General features: G+C 41.1%; 1 protein-coding gene and 1 non-coding gene across 14 annotated transcripts in view; one reads left to right on the plus strand and one right to left on the minus strand.

Moving 5' to 3' along the window:
• The window catches only part of SEPTIN6 (septin 6), a 70,154-nt gene that overhangs the window by 39,455 nt on the left and 10,162 nt on the right, over positions 1-20,537 (minus strand). For all 13 annotated transcript variants that reach the window (XM_016137272.2, XM_016137323.2, XM_016137349.2 and 10 more), the window contains exons 2-3: positions 17,116-17,230; positions 9,730-9,925 (exon numbers count right to left, since the gene is read on the minus strand). In XM_016137272.2, coding sequence (XP_015992758.1) covers positions 9,730-9,925; positions 17,116-17,230 — 311 coding nt within the window. The remainder of the gene's footprint in view (positions 1-9,729; positions 9,926-17,115; positions 17,231-20,537) is intronic.
• LOC118608121 lies at positions 901-1,007 on the plus strand. The gene has a single exon (XR_004952921.1). It is a non-coding gene; the product is annotated as a U6 spliceosomal RNA (small nuclear RNA).

Raw genomic sequence — 20,537 nt, forward strand, 5'->3', positions numbered from 1 at the left:
TATTGTCATTTCAGGAATTAATAGAGAAGAACATGGATTACTAAATCATAATTTAAAAATATTTTGGCATTAACTACATTTTTAGTATAATTGGTGTATTTTAGGCATTTAAAAATGTTATTCTGAGAATGAACTCATAGATCTCAATAGATTGCTAAAGGGGCCAAAGGCACAAAACAACCCCTGCTCAAGACATTACTTCATTTCAGTTAGTGATAGATAAGTACTATGAAGACAACAAAATAAGATAATGAGATAAAAAGTGACTGAGGGTTCAGCCACTTTAAATATAGTGAGTAGGGAAGGCTTCTCTGAGGATGTGACAATTGAGCTGCAAAGATAAGAATTAAAGAGCCATGAAGAATCTGGGAGAAGAGCATTTCAGACAGAGGAAAAATACATGTAATAGTCCTGAGGCAGTTTGAACTATGTGAAGAGGGCAAGAGAGCTGAGAGTTAGTGAACAGAGGAGGAATAACAAACTATTCAAAATACCTAAAAGGTGAAAACAACCCAAATGTTCATCAGCTGATGATTAGATAAATAAAATGTGGAATATCCATATAATAGACTATTACTCAGCCATTAAAAGGAACAAAGTTCTGATACATGTTGCCACATGGATGAAACTTGAAAATATCACGATAGTGAAAGGAACCAGTCACAAAAGGACAAATATTGTATGATTCTACTTATCTGAGGTCTTAGAATAGTCAAACTCATAGAGACAGAAAATAGAATAGTGGTTACCAAGGGCTGAGGCGAGGGGGAATGGGGCTGTTGTTTAATGGGTTTCCTTTTGGGTTGATGAGAGATTTGGAACTAGATAGATGTGGTGCTTGCACAGCATTGTGAATGTATTAAATGCTAGTGAATTTTTCACTTTAAAGTAGCCAATTTTGTGCTCGCTTCGGCAGCACATATACTAAAATTAGAACAATACAGAGTAGATTAGCATGGCCCCTCCACAAGGATGACATGCAAATTCGTGAAGCGTTTCATATATGTTTTTCAAGTCAATTTTATGTGAATTGCACTTCAATAAAAACAAGAATAATAAGAGATGAAACACGAGGCAGCAGGGGACAGTTCACGTAGGGTCTTGTGGTTACAGTAAGGATTTTTTTAAAAAAATGTTTTGTTTTGTTTTGCTGCGAATAGGGTTTTCTGTTCCATAATGTCTTCTAATTGGTTATTGTTGTTTGATAAGAAGTCCGTGGCTTTCTGCATGTTTATTTTGAAATTGGCTACCTTACCAAACAATTGTTCCTTAGAATTGTTTTTCGGTTGATTACCTTAGATTTCCTAAACAGATATAAGAAAAAATAATAATGTTACCTCACAGTAACACTTCAGTTGTCATCTTCTTGATAATGTTGACCTGTCCTTTCTTGTAACCCTGTCCTCTGGCTTCTCTGTTACCATTATATCCTGCCTCTGTAACTCTTTTTTCTCACTCGCCTTACCTTAAATTCTTTGCCTGTCTCTGACCATCTTGGACCATCTTCTTTTTTCCTTCTACACATTACATCCACATTATCAACGAGTGGTCTCACTTATTCCCATGGCCTCACTTATCACTGTCTTCCTATCACATTTCCTAAACACCTGGAAATCATCCTAGTCTCCTTCTTCTTCCATGTGCCTGCCCTCTGTGCCAACATAGCCATCAGAGACTACCCCCTGGAAACCCACAAGGCCTGGTCAAAGACACTGTACTTGAAAACCACCATATCAAGCACCAAAGTCAAGATACCACAAAGTCAGATCTACTGAAACGATGCCAAAAATGGCAACAGCTAATTCACTCTATTACCATCTTTCCAGTTACCTCTTCTTCCATGTACACGCATCCCTATTCAGCTCTATCCTCCATGGACTCATTTTTCTGTAGCTACCTTCCTTCAATAACATTTCCACTGTGCCCTCTGAAACCCCTGTACTATGATAAAACAAAATTGCCTACATCTTTGCCACTCAGAGTATAAGAGCGTAGTCCTTGGACCAACAACACTAACATCACCTGAGAGCTTGTTAGAAATGCAGATTCTTCAGTCCCCAACCCATTCTGATCCTGGATCAGAATCTGCAGTTTATTAAAAGCCTCAGTGGCTTATGTGCAATATTAAAGTTTGAAAATCGCTGGCTTATATCCTCTACCTATTCATAGAACTTGCTTACCCCTTTGCCCTAATGGAAACCTCATTCTTCCCTGAGGACATCGCAACCCCAAGGACACCAATATCTGGCAGCCCTCTTCTTTGCAGGCTTCTCATTCTTTTACAACCTATATTCCTTGTGGTCAGTCAAGTGGGCATTCACATAGCTCCTCAGTGCCACTTCTAGACTGTTACTCCTCTACTTCAGTATAAAGTCCTTTCTTTACTTGAGACCTCTTCCATCCTCTTCCAGTGGTGCCTGACCCAGTCTTTCTCCCCATTCTGAGTGGCTGCAATGTGCTGTGGACAACCCATAAACCTTCAGTCTCTCTCTTTATTCCTTGATTGTCTCAACTTCACAACCTTCAGCTCCCTCTACTTCAGCTACCTATATACCTCACCACTAGCCAGACCAGTTTCACTCAAGGCATCCTCTCTCAAACACTCCACTACCTGACCACAACCTGACATCTTTCCAGCTCTCTTGCACCTTCAATCTTAAATCTGATCTTTTACATCATAGAGTCATCTGGTACCTTGACCTCCCCCATTATCCTACAAGATGTCAAGTCTCTTCCTGGCCTCATCTCCTTCTTATCCCAGGCTGAACCCCATAATTCTGAACCACTCTTTTATCAACACCCTCTTTCCCATTGTACCTTTGCATTCTACCCTACTTGCCTAGCAAAACTGCTATGCTGAATGAATTGAAGGATCTGCTTTTTCTGCTCTTATACCACTGCTACTTAATTTGGCTATAAACAATCAGAAAACTATAGGTATTGGCACCATTACCAATTCATGGCTCATATGAGTATGGGCCTTTAAAGCAACATGACAATCCCTTTACTTGGCTTTGATTGGCTCCCTTTCCATTGCCTTCACTGACCATTCCAAACTTCTGTTACTTTCTTTAAGCTCCAAAACTTATTCATGACCACTTCACTCTCACAAGATGATCTTACCTCTTACTTTACCAACAAAATTGAGGCCCCCAGGTTCACACTACCCCAACTTCTTGCCTCACTCTCTCCTCTCTAAAAATGAATAAATTCTCCCGTTTCCCTCTCATGTCTGAGGATGAAGGGTCCCTAATCCTGTTCAAGGTCCATCACCCTTGTACGCTCGACCTCATTCCTCTCAAGCTCTTTGAGAACCTTGCTTTATCAGCTGGTCAAATCCTGTTGACTCCTTCCTCTCAATTTATAAGCATGCTTAAGTCTTCTCTCATCTCAAAAAAAATTTTTGCCTGAACTGCACAGTTCTTCCCTTACCAGTCAAGTTTGTCTTCTGCACCTACCACAAGTCCTAGCCTATAATAGGTATCTAATAAATATTTAATGAAAGGATGGAAATTTTTTGAAAGAATAATTTACTCTTTAAAAAAAATTTGCCATTCACTGTTCAATACATTGTACAGGTTTTCTACCCTCACCAGCATCCTAGTTAAGCCATTCATTGGATACATTTGGTTTTGAATGATGAAAATTTACAAATTTTCCCTTTAGTATTTTATTTTTCCCATCAATGTATATATCATCCATTCACGCATTCATTCAACAAATACATACTGAATAACTATTATGTGCCAGTTAGTCATAACTTTTACTCATTCTACCAAGCTTTAAGACTTAGCTCAGCCATTCTTAATCATCTCTCCTTTCTCAGCAACCTCCACCTTACAGTCCTACCACCAGGCTTCCTATTCTCACAATCCCCATCCACATGCCTCTGTTGTTGTACTTACTACATTATGTAGAATTTGTATACGTATCTGTCCTCCCCCAACTAAACGATGAGCACCTTAACTAAAAACCGTCTTATTTCTTAGTATCCCTGTCACTTTACACTGTACCTGGCACACAGTTGACATTTAGTATTTTATAAACTGAACTAGATCCCCCACATTAATTTGGTTACTAAGTCTTATAGGTTCTTTCTCTCACATACGCCCCCTCCTCTCTATCCTTAAAGCTCCTGTTCCCGTTCAAACCTTCATTATCTCTCCCATCCTCAAAAAAGTCACCCCTGACCTCCTTGCTTCCCTTTGGACACTGCTTTATCACTTTTCCCCAGTCCAGAAAAGCTTTTTACACTTACTTTATCTGCTTCTTTTTAAAAATTTCATTCCTTTTTACTTTTAATTATGCAAACAATACATGTACTTTTTCTCTCCTCCTCAGAGGTAGTTACTATTTTCAGTTCGCTGATTATCCCTGCAGATCTTTATCTATGCGTTTACATACATACATATGCACATACATACAGAGAGAGAGTTTTATTGTTTTACTGAAAAGGGACAGATTTATGCAAATGGCATCATGATCTGTATATCATCCTGCAACTTTTTTTCACTTAAAAACATCTCCATGTGAGTACATATAGTTCTACCTCATTTTTTTAAACCGCCAAATACAATTCCGTGATATGGTTGTACCATAGCTCATTCACTCATTCTATTGGTGGAAATTTAGACAGATAATTTTTTTTAATTCCATAATGAATGCTACACTGATCATCCTTTCAGTATGCTTTTCAGGAAAACGTGCATTGTTTCTCTAGCCTATATATCTAAGAGTGGAACTGCTGGATCATAAGGTGTTCATATTTAAAATTTTAATAGGTATTGCTAAATTTGCTCTCTAAAAAATCTGTATCAATTTACACTCCTAGGAACATGAATGAAATTACCTGGTGTTAGTGGATATTGTATTTTTATTTTTGCAAATCTGATGGATGAAAAAATATTTCAGTGTTTCATTTTGCATTTCCCTAATCACTGAAGTTGAATGAGTATCCTTTCATATGTTAATTAGCCATTTATATTTTTACCTGTTTATTTTTCATTGAATTGTGGAAGCTCTTTTTACATTTTAGAAAAATCCTTTGTCTGTTATATAGGCTGCAAATATTTTCTCACCTGTGGTTTGTTTTTATTGTTGTTAATGGTATCTTTCAATATACAAAGGATTTTTTGTTGTTGTTTTAATGAATTTAATGGCAGTCTTTTCTACAACTTTTGGATTTTGTATCATGATTAGGAAAGCCTTTTCTATCCCCAAAGTTATTTTTCTCCTTGTATTTTTAGGATTTGTTTTTAATCCAAGTGGAACTTATTTTTGTGACTTGTGTTTGCGTAGGAGGGTCTCATCTTTTTTTTTTCCTAAGGGGTAGATTATTTATTTCCCTAGTTTCCATTCTTTCCCTGCTGACTTATTTATACGAAATTCCCATATAAACATGACTTTGGTTTTGGGATTCACTTTTCTGTTCTACTGCTCTTTTTGCTATTCTGATGTCTTTACTTCTTTACCTCCCCCATTCACTCAGAGCAATCTAGCTTTTACACACAATTTCCTTGGAATTATTCCTAAATGTGTTAATAACCTTCATGTTGCCAAACCCAATGGATATTTTTTCAGTCCTTATCTTCCTGAACACTATTTATAATTCTCTCCCATATGGTGCATGATACAATGCTCCCTTGATTCTTCTATCATTAAAAGTCATGATCATAACAATATCTTCTGTTCATTAGTTACTCTGTGCCAGGTGCTATTTATGCATTTCCGCTGTTTAAGCCTTACCACAACCCTTTAGGGAAGACAGTACTATTATCATCATCCCCACTTTACCAGTGAGAAAAACTGAGGCAAAGAGAATTTAAGTATCTTGTTTAGTGTAAGCCTTGACAGTGGTTTTTCTTTTTGTAATGCAAGTACCTGACTTAAGCCTTGATTGCTGAGACATCCACTTTAAAGATGACTATCTGAATAAACACAGCCCAGCCACAGAAAGCTGAAAAGCCAGGATGCCCCTAACCCCACCCCAAGCTCCTTTATTTTAGAGATCTTGGTTGATTTCCATAACTGACCTTTTAGACCATTAATTTTTTCTCTTCCTTCACTTTAAATTCCTTCTCTTGTATTTTAAATTCACCAATAAAACCTTTGCTCCGCACCCTCAACCCCAATCAAAGCAGAACCCCAAGCCCCATGTGCTCTCTCTCTTTCTCCACCTGTGACCTCACTGTGCAGCCAGTGTGCCATGTACTTTCTGGGACCTGTGAACAATAAACCTCCCTCCCCACAAAGTTTCCTGGTGGTTATTGCTGAGGGAGTCTTCCAATCATAATAAGAACCACAAGGGTCAATCCGGCCACAACACTGGTGCTGAGACTGGCACAAAAAACTTGTCCAAGTTTCCTGGGCTCATAAGTGGCAAAATGGGATTTGAACCCAGGTCTGTCTGAGACCAAAGCCTAAGTTCGTAAGCATTCCCCTCTCCAACCTGTCCCTCTGTCTCCCTCCTGGGTTCCTCTGCCCCAGCATCTTTTCAATGGTGGTTTTCCCCCAGGATATTGCCTTCATCACTGCTCTTCTCGGTTTATCCATGTACCTTAGATAAAGCAGGCATTATGATGCTCTGTTTCCATGAAGCTGCACTGACATATCTATGCCCAAATGGCCCTATCAGTATGGAGAAAACACTGCTTTTTATTACAAATCCCTGGAGCTTACATCACCTCTGTTCCCCAGCCCAGTTTCAGGGAGTCTTTTCATTTCTACTTATTTGAGTTTATATTATAGGAATCCCCCTTTATCCATGGGAAATGCATTCCAAGAATCCTAGTGGATGACTGAAACCACAGATAGCACCAAACACACACACTCTCTCTCTCTCTCTTTCTATATATATATGTGTGTGCGTGTATGTATATATACATATTCATATATATGTATGTATATACATATATATATATATTATGTTTTTCCTATATATACATACCTGTGATAAAGTTCAATTTATAAACTAGGCACAATAAGGGATTAACAATAATAACTAATAAAATAAAACAATTATAACAATATGCTGCAATAAAATTTATGTGAATGTGATTCTCTCAAAATATCTTACTGTACTGTATATAATGTACTCAGCTTTTCATTTAAAAGAAGCACTTTATAGCTTATTTTTTGGCATATCCAAATTGCCAACATTACTACTCTTGCATTCTGGGGCCATTATTAATTAAAATAAGAGTTACTTGAACACAAGCACTACAATATTGTGATAGTCAATCTGATCACTGATATGGCTACTAAGTGACTAACAGGAGGGTGGCACATACAGCATGGATACGCTGGACAAAAGGATGATTAACATTCCAGGTAAGGCAGAGCAGGATGATACAAGATTTCATCATGCTACTCAGAACAATGTGCAATTTAAAACATTGTTTATTTCTGGAATTTTCTATTTACTATTTTGAGAATGCGATGACTTTGGGTAACTAAAACTGCGGAACACAAAACCACAGATAAGGAGTACTACAGTACCATATTTGACTTTGTATGAATATGTATCATATTTATAATCAGGAAAAACAATATAATGAAATAGATTAGCCTCTAAGGGGCCATATCAGTTCAGTCCTTCCAAACCAAGGCATTTTCCAATGTTAAATATGAGAGTATATGTTACTGAGAACTGTGAGATATTTAACTGAAGAGATCCTGAGCAATCCGCGGATGAGATTAGGCATTCATATTGTGACCCAAGTATCTCCTTTCCTCAGGGTCTATAATTTATTCTCAACCAAATGAGATTAGCACAAAAAGCCTATAAAAAGCAGAGGTGTCTTTTGTTTAGAATTTCAAATGGAAAATAGAAATCGGTTCAATTAGTAAGAAGCTAAATATATTTACTCATTGTAAGGAGACATTGTAACTTTAAGGAAGAAATAGGTCAATTTGGGATACAGTTCATTCAAGATGCAAGAGAATCCTCAAAGAATGAGCAGACACTGCTCAAAATGATGAATGGCCCTTTCTGAGATGAGCGCATGTGATAACCATGTGACTTCTAGTTATATGCAGATTGTGCCTGGCCCCCACCCACCTTGGCCCCCAGCACTCATCATATCCTCATCTCTGAGCTCTCCCCACCGACCTCTCATTCACACACCATTCTCAAACCTCCCAGATATCCTCCTACCTCTCTGCTTATTCCTGCTCTGTCTCTTTTCAAGATGTCTTTGCCTCCATCTGCTTACTTAACACCCCAAGGTTTTTGTCTTTAGCCCAGTGTTCATTTTGCTTAACTCTGATCCTTGGATGATCTTACATGTGTCCATGGTTGAGACGTATCACCCATACCTTGATAACCCAAATCTCTATTTCCAGCTCAGATTCTCTCCTGATCTCTAACCCTGTATATTCAACTGCCCACTACTGAAGGTCATCATGTCTCTCGACAGTCCATAGACAGCTCAATCTCAGCATCTAGAAAAGATTTGATTCTTTTTAAGGCTGATTCTTTTATATTACCTCCCTTACTGAATAACGCCGCCATTTGTCTACTCTCCGAGGCCAAAATCCGAGCCTCGTTCTAAATTCTGCTTTGCCTTCACATCCCCAGTACAAATCCTGTTGATTTAATCTATTCAGTATTTATCAAATCTGTCACCTCGTCCCTATCTCAGCACCTGATTTCCTTCTGGCCTTGATCCAACTGGTCCAATAGTCTCCTAGGTCTTCCTGCTCTCCAGTCTATCTCAAAGTACCTTCTTCAAAGGCCAGACGACATCGTTCTACCTCTTAAAACCTTTCGGTGGCTCCACATCTATATGTCCTATAAATCACTCCAGGAGCTGGCTCTTGCTATACCTCTTCAGGCTCATCTCCCTTACTTTTCCCCCAGGTCACTCCGAGCACTAGCTCAGGGGCAGATCCAAGTTTTGTGGAGCCTTAAGCATATGTTATTTGAAGGGGTCTCCAAAAAAGATAACATTAAGACTAAAATTTAGTTACAGGGCCATGGAAGGGGCCTTGGAAGGAGCCTGTGTAAGTGGGGGCTCTGAGGCTTAAGTTTCATTAGCTTCACAGTAGCTCTGCCTCTGACCTGACCAAACAGAGCAAGTTGCAGTTTCCTGGAATATGCTATAATCTTCCACATCTCTTTGCCTTTGTAAGAGCAGTTACCCCTGTCCAGAATGCCCTTCCCTCCATGCCCTTGTCTGTCTGGAAAAATAGTTCATCCTTCAAGGGCCAGCTCAGGGAAACTTCCTCTGGGAAGGCTTCCCTGACCCCACCCCCCATATGGAACCCACTGTTCTCTCCTTCATGTTTGCATTGTAATTTGTTCTTTACCTCTTTATACCCTGTCCTTGGCAGAACCTATCATACTCGATGGAACTAATTTGTTTAAAACCAGTCTTCCCCATGAATGCCTCAAGGGCAGAGACAAAGTCATTTCTTTTCAGATTGTCGGAGTACTGCAGTACCTGACACAAGGTAGTAGGTCAATAAATATATGCTAAATGGAATGGAGACCTCATCCATGCATACTGTAAAGACATCCTTCTTTTGGCAAAGCATGTGGAGTAGAACAGTTGATCTAGACAGGAACCCTGGGTAGAGGTGGCTCTTGTGAAACAACTGCTACCTGCCCACACCATTCTGAGAGGAAGTCCAGGCAAGACTGTGTCATCCGTGGTCTCCCCAAGACCCTTGTGGTGAGCTCTTCCCCGTGGCCTCCCACCAGCCTCCCCATCACACCACCTTCCTTACCTGTCCTCCTTGTTGATCTGGTCCCCAAAGCCCACTGTGCTAACAATTGTGAGCTTTAGCCCCACATTGCTCTCTTGGAGGTCATAGGTATTGGACCGAAGCTGAACACCTGGCTGTGTGTGGGTAGCTGGCTCCCCCTCAAACTTGGTGTTGAACAGGGTATCCATGAGGGTGGACTTGCCCAAACCTGTCTCCCCTGAAAAGCAAAAGGATAAATTATGGTCCATTCACACAGTGATCATGAAGCCATTCCGTATCATGTTTTGGATGTATATTCACTGATGTGGGGAAGTGTACACAATAAGACACTAAGTGGAGTGCATGTAGACCTACATGGACTATTTGATCTCAGTTAAGTGAAAAAGACTGAAAGGAACTGCACTAATATATTAGCAGTAGTTGTCTCAGAATAGTGGAATTGGGATAATTTTTCTTTTATTCCTCATATTTTTCTGTTATTTGAAAAATTGAGTATACATTGCTTTTACAGTTAGAAAAAGAAACTGTAATAAGCAATTATGGAGATGTAGAGTTATGCCTAGAGAAATACTGGAAGGAAATACAATATACTCTTACCAATGGTTATGTCTGGGTGGTGGGGTTATTTGTGGTTTTCATTTCTTGCTTTATGCTTTTCTGTATTTCCCAAATTTTCTACAAGAAACATGTATAACTTTTGTAATAAAAATTAAAAGCTTATTTTAAATTTTAAAAGAAAGGGACAGCACTCCCCCATCAAATATCTTCTCAGCCCCACATCGCCTCCCTGCCAGGCCTAGATAGGGCTCTGCAGATGCCCGGATATGTTTACCAGCGGAGAGACTGTGCAGCCTTCGGCATTTCCTCCCAGAGGTTTGAGCTGTAAGTGAGACCATTTTTAGCTGATAGGGAATTTAGCAGACCGCAAATTATTCCTCCCCTTAAATTTCAAACAAAAGTCACTTCTTTGTTTAACTAACAGGCTGCAGGATGCTAATAAATTAAACTATTGGAATTTCAAAAGTCTTAACTTTCACACCAAGAAGACAAGTAGAGAAGGGTTCTGGGGGACTAGTGAAGGTTTTTCCTGGCAGGTTATTCCCGGAAGACCCAAGGGATGTCAAGACACTGCCATGAGCCAAGGAATCTTCAGGGAATGAGGACATTGGAAGGAAACTGGTGGCACAGGAGTTAGGCCTCTGATGTGAAGCCACAAGTTGGACTAGGCACTACAGCTGCTTATAATCTCTGTGGATCTAGACTGTATTTGGGTCATCCCAAATGATTCAAGAATATAAGATTCAGTAATTACCTTAAACTTCCCTTTGAATATCTAGACTACCTTGCCACTCTGCTGTCATCACTCCTTTTCTCCCCTCCCCATCCCAACCTGTGAGATGTGAGCACTGGCTGTCTTCACAGTTAAGAGTAGGTTTGCACTGGACAAATCTTGGCTTGGAAAATTCCACCCCCCTCCCCATGACAGCACATATCTGCAAAGTGGTGCAGGACTAGGGTTAGAGCTGCACAATACATAACTGCAAATAGTCCATTTCCCCTTCACCTTCTGGGTGTGTCTAGCTTTGGATCTTCCATGCCTCTTTTATTCTGAGAAATGAGCTATGAATGAAGGCAGTGCTTTTTAAAATATCTGTTGATGATGAGATCTTCTGTGTGTGGAGAGATTGGCAAGAGAGAGAGAACAAGGAGACCATTCAACCCAGCCTAGCTACCCAGCCCTCCAGCCCAATTTCATAGCCAGGTCTGACTAATGGGGTTGATTGCCAGGATGCAGGGAAAACAGTTCCTCACATAGATCATGTTTCCAGCCAGGGTCTGCTATATCTATTAGCAGCAAAGACTCTCCAAGAAGAGGTCCCTTTGTTCCTCCCTAAAGGAACAGGAAGTATTTGGGTCCCAAGAAAAATTTGCTTAGTTGAGGCCTCTACAACAGGAGGTGACAGACCTGGCCAAGCCACGGAATGTATCGCCCCCTTCCTGCCCAAGGTGGGGGTGCAGCTAACTGCAAATGAGGCCGAGAATCTCTGAGGTGGGAACACAAGGTTGGCTCCCTCATCCCAACTTGCCTTCCCTCTGGGCACTAAAGTTCAAGCTACATTGTAGCCTGTCTTTTTATACATGCAGAATGAATTTTCTATGTACATCTCCACCTCTACCCATTCTTCTGTTCCGTGAGCTCTTTGCTGAATACCCAATAGTTCCTAGAGAGTGGTGGGCCCTGCATCCCCAGCACCCAGAGCTGGTTACCTGGCTTGCTGAACCTCAGAATTCTCAGAGGGCAGGGGAGGGGCCAGCTTCCTGTATTCCAGAGAGTGCTCAGTGTGAGGCTCACTCCAGCCTCAGTAACAGAACTACAAAGGGAGAGGTCCACCCTGTTTGCACAGCTGGAGAAATGGAGGCCAGCAGTCAGGGCAAGGCAGCAGGGAGGGACAGCAGGGAAAATGACTACCCGAATGCCTACCAGCACAAAAGGGCTATGGAAATTATTAGATGCCCAATGAGGAATGTCTGGAAGAAAAGAACCTGCGGGTGTCTAGGGAATCGTGATAAACGCTACATAAGAAGAGGGCAGAAAATCAAGTGAACTTGTCCCTTGGCTACTGAGTGCTCCCATTCCAGCTTTCCATCAATGTGGAGCCCAGTGGGGCTGGGTAGGGCGGGGCCTCTCTCTCAATGGCTGGCACAGGCTCAGCTTGAGCCGAAGATGTTGTCCCTTCCTACACTGCCCTGGGCCCAGTACTGAGTGTGCGGGGGGAGGGGGGCACGTTGCACATGTGGCCTAATCTGGATCAAGTCAGCAGATTCCATATCCACCCTGCAGGAAGGTGGGGGCTTGGCAATTAGATTCCAGCAGGAAACCTGAGTAGTCCCAAAGGGTCAATTTCTATCTCTTCTTCCTTCCTCATAATGGACAGCAGGTTTCTTAACCCTTTTAAAGTCATCGCCGCCAGCCAAGAATATTCCATCTCACTGTGCTTAGTGTAGATAGTATTCTGGAAATACCAGATTTTTTTTTTTTTAAAAAAGAATCTTGATTTAAAACACATATCATATAACATGCTTTTTAAAACTATATTCCCTGGGATAGTCCAATGTTGACCTCTGTACCCTGAGTTAAAAACCACTATTAGAAAGAAAGCCTTAACCGTTTTCCTCATCTGCTATTAATATTTGTATCCTCTGGCACTTTGTGCAATTAAATCCTTGCCAGTGATGAAATGCAAGTCCCAGCCAAGTTATCACTAAATGACTATGTGACCTGAGCCGAGCCTTTTCCCCTCTCTGGACTCTAGTCTCCTTTTCCTTAAAAGGAGCAGGTTAGGGTAGGAATAATAATAGCTATCATTTATGGAGCACTTACTCTGTGCCAGTAACTGCTATAAATACTTCATATTTCCTTATTTATTCCCCCAAACAAGACCATGCGGTAGATACTACTATTTGTCTTTCATTCACAGATGGGTTAACCAAGCCACTTCTTAGTTGTGTGAATTTGCCTCAGTTCTCAAACTCTCTGCACCTTGCCTTCCCTATTTATAAAATGTGGATGAAGTAACTGGTGTAGAGTCACAAAGTAGTAACTGTCAGAGCCAGCATGTGAATTGAGGCCGTCTGACATTGGAGCCATGCTTATAACCAATATGCTTTAGCACATCCCTAAGGCATGATATGTTGGTTCATTCGATCATTCAACAAATATTTACAAAGCATCTAATAGGAGCCAGGCACAGTTTTAGGGCCGCGGATACAGCAATGAACGAGACGGCCCTAATCCTTGTTCATATAGAGCTCACGGTCACATGATTTAAAGTCTCTTCTAGCTCTGAATGTTGGAATAAACCAAGAGAAATGTCTCTGAGTTCAACAGGAAGGTGTCCAAAAGGAAACTCTTTAGGAACTCCAGTTGACCAAGGGAGCCTATGGACAGGCACAAGGTCATGCCTGGCTCTGTGACCTTGCCCTGTCCAGCATCAGGTTGGCAGCTAAATACCAGCTATAGTAGGAGTAACAATACCACAAAAATTGGCAAATGCTGCAAACCATGTAACTTTTCTCCTGAGATTAGATTGTGAGACACTGACCAGAACACAACTGCTGGCAGCCTGTCTTAAACAGATGAGTAAGTAGCTGCCTTTCCCCATCGTCTCCTGGCCTTGTTAGCTGCCCTTCTCTTCCTCATTCAGTGACCCTCAATCCTGCTTCTCCTGTATGTTTTTCCAAATTCAACAGAGCCCAGCTGCGTCTGGAATCCTGAGCAGCTTCAAAGTAAATATTATCATTATGACCCTTTGTGCTCCTCACAGGCATTACTGTTGCTGGCATATTCAGAGGGCTGAGTTTCTTTGGGGCTCTGCATCCCCAGCAGAACATTTGTACTATTGGCTCTGACCTGCCTCTGAAGCCTGCTGTACTATAAGTAAGACCATGGGATCCTAGCGATTTCCAAAGTGAAGGGAATAGTAGATGTTTTTATGGGGGTGAGGGGAGAACTGTATCCCATTCGGTAATTACTGTCAACCCTCCAGAATTTGTTGAAGAAGAGTCATAATATGCTCACACTCATGTGCTTAGCTCTCTAAAAAGAAACACTGTAGGTGCCATTTATTGGTACCCTGACATATAAATTGGGCTCTGGAGTCATAAAAATTCTCTCCCCAATCCCAGTATACACAAGCACACAAATGCACACATGCACATGTGCATGTAGGGCACCTATTCTGCTGGGCTTGGGCCTATGATCAGCAGCTCAGCACCAAGATAAACAATACTGTGCTAAAAATAGCCTAGGTCTCTGTTAATAATGGAGGCTAGTGCTACCATAATTTTACACTTAAAACACTTTATCAGAAAAGAAAAGAAAATCCCCTGGGGGAACATATTCCATGCCCAAATAGCCATTAAGGGATTAAACCTGACAGTTATGCACAGGCAGTAGGTAGGCATGAAAGTATGGTCTCTGATCTATGAGAAGAAATCACCTTTAGCAGCCAAGCTATGGACCCTTTGCCAAGTCAGTGACAAAGGGGTTCTCTGAGCAATGACAGGATCATGAGCACAACCAGAGAGCAAGATGCATGAATTGTAAGCTTTTTTGGACAGGGATGAAGAATGAAATTAACCCAGTCCAGGCTGGTGCATGGAACTGCTGCACTTGTAGGGCTAAGAGAGGATCTATTAAGAAAGCCATTACCCGAAACTCGACATGAGGGGAAATAAGCAGATGACTGCTTGGGGAGTCTCCCCTATCCTATTCTTGTAGGGTCTGTCCCAGGCAGTTGGGCAAGTCCATTGCAGCAGGTACATGCTGAAGCAGCTGTACCTGTACAATGCCTGGGTAGGAACTGGAGGATAGGGGTTTACTATTTCTCAGTTTGCCATGAACTTGGCTGTCTCTTCTTCTGGGCCCGAGGGGAGCTTATGGTCCATGTGTCCAATTACCCTACACGTTTACCCTCAGAGAGCCATTCTGATTTACATGGTCTCGCTCCTAAAGCTTTACTAGCCCACCCAATTGGTTGAAAGGTTGCTTAGGGTGGGTCTCTCATTTCACTTCTGATTTCCTCAGCTCTAGTACAGGTCATACGTAGCTCTGGGAGGAATGCCAAGAGAATCCAGTATGTTTTCATGGAAATTTTTGGTAAACAAATATGTAAAATAAGTTGGCCATCAGCCAAAGATTGGAGAGATTTGGCAGTGCTAATATTGAATAGTGATAGCATGTGATCTTGATGTCAATCACCATGACTTCTATTTATTTTGTATCCCTCTCTTAATAACAACTAATCATAACCATTAGTGGACTTTTGGCATTTGAAGAATTAACAACCTAGATTTGGACTCTAAGGCCCATGATATCAAATTTTGTGAAGTTCATATTTTCATTTCATAGGCCCAAAGCTCATGTATGAGAGTGAATCATTTAGCTAGTGAGTGAGCCTAGCTGACTGCCCGTCATCCATATTTAGAAGTGACTCTTTTGTTCTCTATTTGCCCTTGAGTGTGTAGTAATTCTCCTACAGAAAATGATCTGGAAAAGAGTACTGGGAGTGCAGGGGAAGAAAAAATAGAGTAAACAAAATCAATGACCTTAATTAGAAAACAGAACTTTAGACAACATTAAAGAATAAACTATCCAATTTGGGAGTAGCTTAGATCCTCAACACGAATGAGTTCCTAATACACTCTATGCAAAAAAGAAAGAAAGAAAGAAAGAAAGAAAGAAAGAAAGAAAGAAAGAAAGAAAGAAAGAAAGAGCAATTAGCTGAAGTGTTTGAGTGCTCCAACCAGGGTGAAAACTGGCTTTATTATGGTATTATATGATCATCAATGTTTGGAAGTAGGTCACTAAAAATATGCAGGTATGCTTTACTGTACTGTATAGTGAAAATCATAGCTATGATCATGTTTGTAAATTTGGGATTTTTTTAAGGTCTCAGGAGAGACTCTTAAAGAATGTCAAGAAACTTACTCCTCATATTTGGCTGGTACTTGGCAGTTTGCAAAATGCTTTTGCGTTCTCAAGAGATGTTGCTGGCAGCAGTTAGAGAAGCAGAGTGACAGACAAAGGATCAGGCAGACCTGGGTCTTTGTAATGGCTCTGCCACTTATTCTATGTTGCCTCAAGTAAGTCCCTTATCCTCCCCAAGTTTCTGTGTCTCCATCTGTTCGATGAGGATGTGAATGCTACTCACCCTGCTCACTTCGCAAAACCCTGGTAAGGACCCAAATAGCTAATATAGTAAAGTGTTTGAGAAGCATTAATGAGTGGCTCCTGAGGGGTTAACTCATTCATTCAGTTCACAAATATTATTAAACTCTTGTGCTATGATTAGCACATTAGAGGTGACCAAGATGTGGTTCTCATACTTGAGACTTAAGATCTAGGCAGAGATATACTTAAAAGGGATAAAAACTTTGTACACAGCTATGTGGTTCCCACATTTGAGCTCAAACTATAGCAAGCATATCAGGGCTGCAGAGGAAACACACAGACCCAACCCCCTGCCCATAGCTGGTGGGCAGGGATCTTTCCGCAGCCATTACCTCCCTCCTAGTTCTGTGCTGACTCCTGTTTTCTACAGTCAAAATGAACCTGATAGCAACAGCTGAGCCAGCCAGCTCCCCTGCAAAATTTCCACTGGGTGTCACACAGCTCGATTTCCCCCAAAGTATGGCCCCATATTCTGGTCTGACCAGGGAGAAAAAATGTCATTACAGCCAGCTGTTTACAAAAACAAGCAAAGGGATAAAAGAAGAAAGATGAGGGGGACACTCTTTTAAGTAGATCATGATGACACACTATTTAACCTAATTACCTGCAAAGCCATATCCAGCCATTAAAGATCCATATTCTGTAATAGAATTTCCTGCTATGGAAATACTCACCCACGCACAGGATGTTGAAGCAGAAGCCCTGGCTGACTGACTTATTCACCAGCTGGTCAGGCAAGCTGTCAAACCCCACATGTCCAGCCAGGGGGACAGTTCGGCAACCTTCACCCTAATGTGGAAGGGGAGGGAGGGGAGAAAATGAAAATATGCTTACAAGCAATCTGGACCTCACTTATGCATCCAAATAATCTCCGTGCTAGGAAGTAACACCCACCCAGGATCCATAATGAATATCACCATAGTTCTAGGCAAAGCAAACTACAAAAGGGGCTTATAAGGGACAGGAAGGCAGGGTCAGGGGATGAGACCTCTGGTGTCAGAGGTTCACAGACTTGGGTTAACTCTCAACTCAAATCACTTACAAGCTGGGTAACCTCTTGGAGACTCCACTTCTTCCCCCGTCTGTCATATGAGATAATATTACCTATCTTACAGGTGATTGGGAGGCTCAAATGTATTCATACATGTAACGAACTTAGCACAATGTCTGGCACATGCATAAGAGTTCAGTAAAGATTACAAAGAGACTTCAACTACTCTTCTCTCTAAGGCATCTTGGGGGCTCTACAAAGGTGGCACCATATAGAGGTTAAGAGACTAGGCTTTGAAATCAGGCAGGTGTAAGTTGGAGTCCAACTTCCTCTACCTTCTGACCTCAGACAAGTTACTTAACTTCTCAAAGTGTCCCCATCTGTAAAATCAGGAACTCGTAGTTACTACCCCATAGGATTGGTGTGAGAATTAGATAAGATAATATTCCCCAAGAACTGAGCAGGGTGCCAAACATGTGGCAAGCACTCCATCAACAGTAGCTGCTGCTCTTATTGCACTATGAAGTTATCCTTCCACTCGGACTTCCCAAATAACATGTGATGCTATGGCACACTTGCTGTGCTCCCTCCAGCTAGAGAAAGCTGTTTCTTTGCTTCCTCCAGTCCCCTTGTCTCCATCAGTGTCAGCCAAGACATTTTCAGCCCTGAAAGCAGAGGATCTTTGCTTCACCTGCAAGTCCCAAAGCTTCTTACTGCTAATGGTTTCACAAAACAGGGAGAACCTCAAACTGGGGCAAGCTTCCGGAGATCCAAGGGGAAAGACAAAAGGGGCCTGTATATACTCAAAAATTTTGCTAACTGCCAATGGCCACGGGGGAGAGGAGAAGGGAAGAGAAGGAAAGCTGGAGACAGCTAAGCTAGATAAGAAGGATGGCCTAGGTAAGCAGAGTTTCTGCTGGGTGGAGCTACACTATGATTTCCAAAACCAGAAATGTTCTGAGAGCAATATAAGAAGGGCATGGTAAGTACCAAAGGGCCTGAGCTAGCATCTAGGTTGTTAGCAGGCAGCTCTTAGACTGGACTGGACCTATTTTTAGACTAGGTCCATAAGGGTAAACTTTCACACTGAGAAGAATGGGCTGTATTGGTGAGGGAGCCTCATAGCAGCTGACATTGTCAGAACTGGTTTCCAGATAGTTCTTTCATCCAGCTTGGGATCCTATTCCCATTGGTGCTATCAGATCCTCCAATAGTGAGAGACAGGGCTAGGTGCCAGTGACTGCCACCTGGTAAATTCACTACCCTCCCACATCTCACCCCACACACACTCCCAGTGGAGCATTCTTGAAACACAACCATCTGCCATCATTCAGTCTTGGTTGGAGTATTCTGGGTCCCAGAGGGGTACTTGAAGACAGTCGGGTTTCACGTTCGGCCTACATCATTCATTGGCTTATTCTACATTCGCCCCTTTCCCCATCTCCTCACCACTTTCTCCTTATTCTTTTTATTAAAGTGAACAAAAAAGATGTAAGTTTCATACTGTTTGTTCTTGGTCCTCAATACTGCAGGGAGACAGAGACTTCAGAGCTAATACATGCTTTCTTGATGGAGCCTCCTACATAGCAGGCATCGGAAATTGGGAGGAACTCAAAGTTGAGGTTTCCTGAGCCATATTTCATCACCCCTGGCTGTCTCTTCCTGCCTCCAAATGCAGCACCATGAAATTTCAAGTATTCCAAGGCCTCTGGTCTAAGTGTTAAAAGGTAAAGAAAGGGAAATTTCAATCTGAAGACAGTGGTGAGAACTCCACATCTCATTCTTAAAGACTGACTTCACTGTCAAAGACTTACCAGGCACTTCCCATGTGCCCACCATTACCTCCTACCTAGCACAGTGCTGGAAAGAGCCCTGAACAGCAGAAGAAAGAGTATGGGCTTTATTCCCTCGGCCATGTTTGGGGGCATTTTGAGTGTTTTGAGCAGGAAAGTCCATGATACAACTAGTATTTTTGAACGATCATTTCAGTGGCAAGATGACTCAAGGACTGGAGGAGAGAAAGTAGAAGCAGGAAGACATATCAGTAGATGACTCTAATAATTTTGAACGGGCAGAGTGACATCCAAGTATTATGACAATAAATGCTGGTTAAAGTGAACTGATGACTTGGGACTCAGAAGGGAGGAACAAATTTTAGAGATGTCCTAAAGAATGGATGAGACTCAATGAGCGACTGGGCAGGGGGAGTGAAGGAGCAATCAAAACTCTAAGGTTGCAATGTTCTAAGCCTGGGAGTTTAGATTGATGGCACCATGGCCGGAAAGAGAGAAACCAAGAAAAGGGGATTGTTTAATGGGGAAATCAAGGAGTCTGGTTTTAAATAAGCTATTATTAAAAGAAATTACATTTATCAAGCTTTTTATTTTATAAAAGTAATCAATGTTCACTGTAGGAATTTTAGAACATGGAAAATTATAAAGGAAAAAATCACAATCATCCATATCACTCTTCAGAAATAATCACTGTTAATTTATATGTATGTCCCTCCAGTCTGTATATCTTTTCTTCTGACAAAATTGGGATAATTCTGTATATCCCTTTTTCATAATCTGACTTAATAACTTGACAATACAGTATAGATGTTTTCTTGAGTAATTAAGTATACCTTTAAAACATTACTTTTACTGGCCACATTCTATTATAGAAACTTACCAGATTTTCTTAACCAATCTTCCACTGCTAGACATTTAGCATGCTTCCAAGTTTTCAATAATATAAATGATAATTTTTGTCCTTATAGATTGGCATATATATCTGGTTATTTCCCTTAAGTCAAATTCCTAGAATTGAAGCCTACTGGGTCCAAAGGCATGCACATTTGAAAGACTGGTACACATTGAGAATCATTCAACAGAGAATAGTATAAATGTCTATTTCTACCACCAATATACAAGAGTGTCCATTTCTCCATACACAGACAACATTGAGTTTCTGAGCATTTTTAACCATTATGAACTGAATCACCGAAAAATGGCATCATGTCACTCAATTTTCATTTTACTGGTGAAGGTGAACTTATTTTACTGTTCAACTATATATGTGTATTGTATGTGTGTATACATATATGTGAGTTGCCTATTCATG

Source organism: Rousettus aegyptiacus, unplaced genomic scaffold (genome assembly GCF_014176215.1).
Source record: "Rousettus aegyptiacus isolate mRouAeg1 unplaced genomic scaffold, mRouAeg1.p scaffold_m13_p_9, whole genome shotgun sequence".
NCBI classification, from domain to species: domain Eukaryota; kingdom Metazoa; phylum Chordata; class Mammalia; order Chiroptera; family Pteropodidae; genus Rousettus; species Rousettus aegyptiacus.